The sequence below is a fragment of the Lathyrus oleraceus genome, chromosome 7 (genome assembly GCF_024323335.1).
Source record: "Lathyrus oleraceus cultivar Zhongwan6 chromosome 7, CAAS_Psat_ZW6_1.0, whole genome shotgun sequence".
In the NCBI taxonomy this organism is placed as follows: Eukaryota; Viridiplantae; Streptophyta; class Magnoliopsida; order Fabales; family Fabaceae; genus Lathyrus; species Lathyrus oleraceus.
In genome coordinates, this window is record NC_066585.1 from 125742620 (window position 1) to 125751630 (window position 9011).

At 35.1% G+C, this 9011-nt stretch overlaps 2 protein-coding genes across 2 annotated transcripts; one reads left to right on the forward strand and one right to left on the reverse strand.

The window, feature by feature from the left end:
- Window positions 1-294: 294 nt before the first annotated feature.
- On the forward strand, window positions 295-5389 carry LOC127102429 (constitutive photomorphogenesis protein 10). The gene is made up of 4 exons (XM_051039800.1): window positions 295-660; window positions 747-820; window positions 4571-4718; window positions 5099-5389. The coding sequence occupies exons 1-4, from the start codon at window positions 474-476 to the stop codon at window positions 5194-5196; spliced, it is 507 nt and encodes a 168-aa protein (XP_050895757.1). The 5' UTR covers window positions 295-473; the 3' UTR covers window positions 5197-5389.
- A 2213-nt stretch (window positions 5390-7602) lies between these two features.
- On the reverse strand, window positions 7603-8136 carry LOC127102392 (uncharacterized). Its single transcript, XM_051039763.1, has one exon. It carries the CDS (start codon window positions 8134-8136, stop codon window positions 7603-7605), a length of 534 nt encoding a protein of 177 aa, XP_050895720.1.
- Between the last annotated feature and the right edge of the window lie 875 nt (window positions 8137-9011).

Sequence of the window (9011 nt, forward strand, 5' to 3'; positions counted from 1 at the left end):
TTAAAATACAGATATGTCAATTGGATTGATATTTGCTTGAGTTGTCAATACATTTTTTTTTTAAATATGAATATTTTAAGAATTGGTGGAAAGATTTAGTTATTTGAAGATTTAAAAAAAAACTTGATTACTTAAAAAAATAATTTATATTTGACCAAAGTTATTTAATAAATTTAAAAAATTAATTTTTTCTTATAATTATCATAGAAAATATGTGACTCAACCAATATTATTCCATTTCAATGACAATTGACCTTTTAAATTGAATTTTGCCTAACACACCTTTGACACAAACGTGATTATATTTGAAGAATTGAAATACCAAAATAAATGTTTTTTTAAGTCGAGACCAACGTGAATTGACTAAAAGATAAAAAGGATATTAAGCATTTAAAAAAAAACCTATTAGAGATGAAGTTGAATGAAGAATGAACTGAATTGAATTGATTTGGGGGAATAGGGTTTATGAGACGATGATTTCAGGTGGAGGAGGAAGAAGTTCATCGTCATCATGGGCACCGACGACCTCAGTCTCAGCTTCGGGAAAGAGAATTCAAAGGGAAATGGTTGAACTCAACAACGACCCTCCTCCTCATTGCTCTGCAGGCCCCAAGGGTGATAACCTCTATCATTGGATCGCCACCATTATTGGTACCTCAGGTTCACCATCTCAACCCTTAACCTAAACCCTAGCTTTTTTTCTCAGTATAGAATTTATTGAATGATTTCTCTGTTTTTCTTTGTAGGAACACCTTACCAAGGTGGCATATTCTTCCTTGATATAATATTTCCAACTGATTATCCTTTTATGCCTCCCCAGGTATTGTTACTTGTCACCTTTTGTGTATGATTTCTCATATAAGTATACACTCTTTTGAGTAGTATGTATTTGCAAAACTTACATTTCTGTGAACTAGTTTTGTTATGTTTGTGAACTGAACTACTACCTAATTTAGTAGTAAGCTAAAGGTAATGTCCTTTTTTGGCTCATGTTTCTTTTTTTCCCAACCTGGTGTTTGCATTTGCATGTGGGAGAGTGTTAGCAAGGAATGGAACTGTAGTTTTATTCACGACTGTTAAATTTCATGAAGCTAATGCTTACTTCTGTTTGACAATGAGACATATAGCTGTACTTCAATATCCATTTATTTGTAGTGGTTATGCTGACTTGGATTGAATGTAGACCAGGACAAGCTTTGCTAATGTGTACATGTCTAGTTGCACTTACACCATCCCAGCAGATTGACCTTGCTGTAGGCCATCGGTTCGTTTACTCAGTGTTGTAAGGTGATGGACTTGTTGTTGTCTTACCATTGTGCACCACGTTGAGTAAAGATGGAAACTAAATTGATGAGTAAAGATAGAAACTAAACAGAAACTTAAGCCATAAGACTTTTCCACCCAACCGGCTACTCCTCTGGGATGGACTCTACTTTGGGTATTGAGTCGAGCAAGAGTGTGACCTGAAAAAGAACAACCGGGAAACTGGAATGTCAAGAATGAATGCGATTCCGAGTACCAGAGTGCTCTTTCACCTCATAGGTTTGTCTTTTGTGATGTTTTTTCTCACGGGCTTGAGTTATAACTCTTGAAATCAAGATTTGGGTTAAGTCCCCTCATGGAAGCCAACTTGTTGATGCCGGCCATTCTTCATCCAAATCACCTCTTCTATGTCTCATCTCATAGGTCTTCTGGGATAGGTTTTCATTCCAGGCTTGCATCAAGACTCAGGTAGTGTTTCCTTAGGGCAGGCAAATTGGTGATGTGGGCCATTCTTCAGCTATGCATCACCTCTGTTGTTAAGAATATGGATATCAAGCATAATTAATGGGGAATGCATAAATTTGGTTGCCTCACCCTTCCCTTTTTCCTAAAAGAATTTATGTTGTCAATCTTGGATATGTTAGTAATAGGACTCCTATCACTAGGACTTTTGTTAATAAGCATATGAATCAAATTAGTGCTGTGACAGAAATTAGGCATGCCTTATGTTAGAAAGAAGCACGTAAATCAAGTTAGTGCTGCGACAGAAATCATGTATTACTAGTAGGCAGATTTTTTTTAATTATAGTGTTGTGTCTTCAGTAACTGCTATCTAACTTCTGCATGACGTCAGAAACTGTCAGAAACTGCTGAAGAAAGTTAAGAGTTATAAATATAGGCTGAAAGAAAAAGGAAGGGGACTGGGTATTCTGTATGTTGGCTGGGTTGGGCAAAATAGACTCTCTAATTCCTAGAGGTTGTTTAATTGTGACAGTTAGAGTGCTGTCTTGCATGTAACTCTTTCTGTGCAAGTTCTTCCCCGAGTGGATACTGTGTTTATTCAATAAACAGTAGCATTTCTTCAGCGTGTTTTCATACCAGAACCAGTTTCTAACACTGGTTTTTTCATATCTAAACCAGTTTCTAACAGGATAGCTGTGGGGAGTGGCCAACCTCAATACACTGAAGTGGGATAGTAGATAGGGGGATAATCTCTATATGAATAGAAAATATCAAAATAGCCTAGGAATCATCACCCTGGCAAGTTTATGGTTGAGATGATGTCATGGTTGGGTTGAGTCACAGTAGAACCAGATGAGGAACAGAGGGGGAGGGGAACCTGGTAGTTGTCATCAGAAATCTTAGCAGTTATTGTCGGAAAACAAAGAGGGGGTAGGGGAGCTAGTGGGTCCTCCACTCTTTACAAAACGGGGTAGGAGAAAGTGAGTTTCACATGATGCAAAGAGTAGAAGCTGCTGACATACAGTACTCTAAGGCTTTGTTTAGAAGTTTGGAGGGCAAGGGAGGGGAGGGTTTTGAAAAATAGGAAGGATTGAATGAAAAGAATAGAAAAATTTTGGTTGGAAGGATTTTGGAGGGTTTGTTTTTATTCATAACACCAAAAACTCCATAATTTGGGGGAACTCAAAATTTATATTGGAGGAGGGTTTTGAGGGCTTAACAAATTGTTCAAATAAATTTTTTATTGTTATAGTATTTCAAAAATTAAAAATGTATTAATGATAAGTACTATTTTATCATTTTAAACAATTTTTTTTTAAAATGTTGATTTTTCTGTAGTTAAAAAAAAAATCTTTTTTCGAAGCTTTCCCCTTCCTTCCAAACTCTCAAATTTGGAGGGGAAGGGAGGGAAGGGCTTTGGGAGGAGATGAACATAGAGAAAAGTAGATAAATAAACTTATTATTAAATATTTTATTATAACAATATAGATTGAATTTATAGAATTTATTTAAGCCCTCCCAAATCCCCCAAAACCCTCGTCTAATACAATTTTTTAGTTCTCCTAAATCAGGAATATTTTGTGTTATGAAGAAAAATAAGCCCTCCTCCTCTCAGGCTTTGTTTGGTAGTTTGGAGGGGAAAGGAAGGGAAGGCTTTGAAAAAAGGGAAGGATTGAGTAAAAAAAATAGAAGGATTTTGGTTGGGAGGGTTTTGGAGAGTTTGTTTTAATTCATAACACCAAACCCCCCCTAATTCGGAGAACTCAAAATTTGTATTGGATGAGGGTTTTGGAGGGCTTAGACAAATTGTTCAAATATAGTTTTTGTTTTTATAGTATTTAAAAAATTAAAAAATATTAATGATAAACATTATTTTATTATTCTATATAAAATCTTTTTTCCAAAAAATGTTAAAGATTTCTCTATATTTAAAAAAATAAATGTTTTTCGAAGTCCTTCCTTCACCTCCCCTCCAAACTCCCAAACAAAGCCTCAATTCCTTTAATTCTTTCCACTTTATTATTCCTTTTTTTCAAAGTCCTCTCCTCCCTTCCCCTCCAACTCCCAAACAAAGCCTGAGGGGAAGTGGGGAAAAGCCTAAAATCAAGGCGTAAAAGGGGCATTTTGCATCGACGACACCCCTGTTATGCTACGCCAGGCTGCAATCACTGTAATTTCTGCTTGCGATAGCCACTCCTGTAAAATGTGGCACACCAACTATTTAACAAATAGTAAAATGGAAAAGGTTATTCATTGGCTTGAATGCGTATATGTTTTAGCTTCTGATTTTATAAAGGGAAAGTTCACTGGCTGGCTGTTATGTTCAAGATCACATCATTTGGAGGTGCTGGCTGGGTCAATGGGAACTTTCAGTTGTTTTTCAAATCTAGGTTATTAGATTGGTTGCTTCTATTTGTATAAATGCTTGTTTTTTCTTCTTTCAGTAAATCACTTATGTTTCTGTTATTTTGTAATTCTTCAACTACAGTCCCTCTATTTTCAAACTGCAACATATTAAAAATGGAGAGGTGCTATTGTGTATGGAGAAAAAGGAAACGAAAGATGTACGAAGGAAAATGGGTCGTTGGGTTTATATTTGTCAAAATAAAAGTAAAAGTCATACAAAATTTAAAAACCATTAAACAGTTGCAGTGTATTCACATGATATTCATGGAGCATTTTTTTGCACCATTTATTTTTATCCTTAAAAATGTCTTGGCTCAGATTTTCATAATCTTCCTAGTTCAAAGCGTTTGGTATAGGTTTTAAAAACAAAAGGCCAATTTATGGAGGAGGTTAAAGTAATTTAATTGTTTTGTATTGGCTTGTTAAATTGAGCTTGCAGGTAGTCTTCAAAACTCGCATTTACCATTGCAATGTAGAACCTAATGGCCGTGTTAGTATGGGAATATTGAAGGATGGTTGGAGTCCAGCACTAACAATTACTAAGGTGCTACTTGCAGTTAGATCGATTTTGACAAATCCCGATCCTTGTAAGTCTGTCTAGTCTTTTCTTCCATAATATTTGTCTGCATAGTATGACTGTTTCAATAACTGCTCTCATGTCTTATCTTTTGTTCTTAAAAAATGTCAATTGGTGATGGTTTACATTGTAGTTTTATACTATACTTCATCCTTTTGCTTCCAAATGCAAGAAAAAAGGAAAAAATTGTATTGTTACCTCCCTGTTTTAAAGTAGTGGCATGGTCTAACAAGACACCAACTAATAATGCTTTGACACTAGATGTAATTGATTTATTTTCTGGTTTCAAACATGCAATATTAGTAATACCAACACTTACAATCAATCAATACTCCGTCTCCTAGTAGCCATTTATGTTTTTGGAATGTAAAGTTGTTGTCGATGATGCAGATAATGCTGCTGTTCCTGGCATTGCTCACTTATATTTGGGAGACAGAGCAAAACATGATGATATAGCTGCAGAGTGGACCGTCCGATTCGCCAAGTGAATAATATAAAGGCCGTTTGATCGGCTTGGCAGAAGAATGTTAATTTCACATTCTTTCAATATGTATTTTATTATCCCATGAATTTCACTGCATTGGAAATAGTTTGCTGTATAATTTCACTGCACTGGAAATAGTTTGTTGTATAGTTCATCGTTAACGTTTTTCTACATATTATATATCTAGTTTTTCCACATATCATATAGGAGTACTCAAACATTTGATTCATGGCAATGGCAATTTAATGCATTTGGTGCTTGAAAAACTACTCATAATGGGTAGCAATACCACTCAAGTTAAATGAATATGTATAAAGGTGAAGATATCCATCCAAAACAATCTACTTTGTTCTACATTCACACACACACATGTACAATTGACTAATTAAACTATTTCTTTCATTTCATATTAACGGTAATTTTAGATAAATAAAAAGTATAATAATTGCCATTTAATTCCCCTCCAGTTGTCTCAAATTAAGGTTCAATTTGACAAAAAAATTGATTTATTTGATAGCTTATAAACCAGTTGATAGCAAATAACTTTGTACCTAAACAAAAGTTGATTAAATTAAATTTGTAGTGTTTATTAAGATTAACTAATTTTTTTTTGAGATAACCACTAAAATAAAGAGAATTTTTTATGGCATTCTAAATGCTTCTAATGCATCAGGTAAATTTTCATAAATATTATATAATTTTGGAGATGCATGTTCGGACGTATTCCAGAACACATTAAATAAAGGTCAATATGAGTTATGTATTTTTTTTGTTTACTTTATTTCAGGGATCCAGAATGATTATGTAGTTACATTTTTGAAGAGACACACCAGTATCAGAATTAACAAAAAAAATAATTTTTTAAAATAAAATTGACATTCATAAAATAAAATAAGCATTATAATGATGATTTTAACATAAACTACAATATTATATTTTAATATTTTGGTGGATGCATGATCTTTATAGAAGACAAATATCAATATGGACCACTTATTAATTGGCATATTGATTCCAGAGATATATCTCCAGAACCGCACCCTATTATTTTGTTCTGGAGATGCATCTCTGAAATTTGTCCTGAACTAGTTTTAAAACAAAATACTAAAACAAAACCTATTTTTCATTGACAAAAACACAAATGTTGTCCTGGGAAAGATCAAAATGCATAAAGACAAAATATGAACAAATGGTGAATATATAACACTTCATTTATATTGAGACACAGTTACATACAATTATTTGTCCAGTTAAACAAGAAATTAAAACGAATCGAAACATATGTCGTCGGCTAAATCTATAGGTGGTCCCCCCTTGGAATTTTGTGCATTTGATTCTTTTTCAATGTTGTTCAATCTCTCGAATTCTTGCATCATTTTCATAAAATGATCCGGCCAAGTCTCGATTTTTGTGGTTGAATGAGTCATCCACTCCGATGATGTAACTGATATACGGAATCTCGGTTTCAAGTAAACTTGAACAAAATGACTTGATTTTGAAAGCCACCAAATACACATTATATAATCATTTGAATTTTGGGGTGGGGCGGTGCGCTTGGAAAAAAGGTTTCTAAAAATCCATAGCGTGTCAAGTCAACAAACACTATATCATACGCATATGCTATTAGGTGATCAATTTAGGGAAGCACATCCATTTTCCTCCAGTTCCGGACCGCTCAAGCAAGGAACAAAGACTCATAAGTCGCATCGAATTTTTCTTTCTTTTTGTACAATCGTATGTATGATTCTTTACGCGTCTTCAACTCTTGGATAAGTTGATGTCCGATAAGTGTATGACTATCATCTCCTTTACCGAGTAAAGATGAAACGACCCCGTAACTACAATTAGCGTCCCCCATAACATTGACAATCTGCTCGATATATTTGTGCATAAAATCCAACATCTCGTCGATGAATGGAATCTTCGGTGGAAGCAGCGTCGGAGGTGCTTTGCTAATGTGAGCGTCTTCGACAACACTTTTTTGAGATTTTAGAGTCGGTGAGTCGGGAAAAACTTTGTCAACATGTTCAAAATATGAAGGAGATTGTGTAGTCGAATTGTCATTCGGTGTAAGCTTCATTTTCTTTGGAGCACCTTTTATTTTTATGGGTTGAGAGGGCAGTTTCATGTCGGTGGTTTCCAGATAGACAATATTCCTCAAATGTTCTTTGATGTGGAGTTTCATGTTGTCATTGAATATTAAAAAATATCTCTTGTATTACTTCCCATTCGGTCAAGTATCTCTAATAGTAACTCCATCATCGCACATTCGGTACCTAGACTCGTAAATGTTATCATCCAACAGTTTTAAGAGTTATTGCATCTCAGTTCTATCCCCCACAAGCGTCTTGTTAGTGAGGTACCAAATATTATACACTTGTTTGATATTTGATATATTTTTGGGTCGTTTTCATTTCAATGTCGCAAGTATATTTTTCGGTTGAACAAGATTCAAGGTCATGTCAACAACACATTCCTTCTCTTCCGGCTTGAGCCGACAGACACTAGGATGACCAGCTAATTTTAAACACAAATCATGGTTATGCAAACCACATATCATATTAAATCTCGAATTTTTATTTGTCGACATGTAACCACGAACCTTAAACGGACAATCACATTTTCTTATACCAGTGTCATCTCTTTTAAAATTCTGGAGAGGAGTTCTATATTTTCCACTTCTTTCACATATCATTGTCACAAAGATGCATCTTCTATCCGGACCATTATCGAATCTTCCGATAAGCACACCAAATCCAAGTTTAGAGACCTCCATACGAATCCATTGAAGCATTTGATCACGAGATTCAAACTCTTGCTTGTTTTTAAAGTCGTTGCCAACATCTACCGCCTTCACAACAACACCTTGGACATTCAGAGAAACAACCACACATTGGATATTCAAAGAAGCAACTTGTTTTGAGAAAACATTGGGGTGCACCATATCCAATGAAAATAATTAAAATCATAATAGAACATAAGCGCTACTACTGCTGCAGAATGGCTTCAAAAATGAACACAAACAAATTCCGAAAATGTCAGTGCCATATCCATGTTGAGTATTTGTTGAAGTTGTTTCAGCGGTTGAGGGTGCACCATATCCATGTTGAGTATTTGTTGAAGTTGTTTCAGCGGTTGAGAAAGTTTAAACTCCGGTTGAATCCTAATAAATGTACTTTTGGTGTCCGTTTAGGAAAGCTATTAGGTTTCATTGTCAGCCAGAAAGGTATTGAAGTAGATCCTGATAAAGTCAGTGCCATTCAAGATATGCCTGCACCAAAGACAGAAAATTAAGTCAGAGGGTTCCTCGGGCGTCTGAATTACATATCCATATTTATATCTCACATGACTGCCACGTGTGGGCCAATATTCAAGCCTCCCCGTAAAGATCAATGTTGTGTTTGGACAGAAGACTGCCATAAAACTTTTGACAACATCAAATAATATCTGCTTGAACCTCCTATCTTATCTCCACCAGTAGAAGAGAGACCTTTGATTATGTATTTGACCGTGTTAGGAGAGTCCATGGGCTGTGTGCTTGGACATCAAAATGAAACTGGTAGGAAGGAGCATACCATCTACTATCTGAGTAAGAAATTTACAGATTGTGAGTCTCGGTATTCCATGCTTGATAAGACTTGTTGTGCTTTAAGCTGGGTTGCTAAACATTTACGCCAGTATATGATCAACCATACCACTTGGTTGATATCCAAAATGGATTCAATCAAGTATATCTTTGAAAAGCCTGCTTTGACTGGAAGGATTGCTCGTTGGCAGATGTTGTTATCCGAATATGATATTGAGTACCTCAGAAGGCAA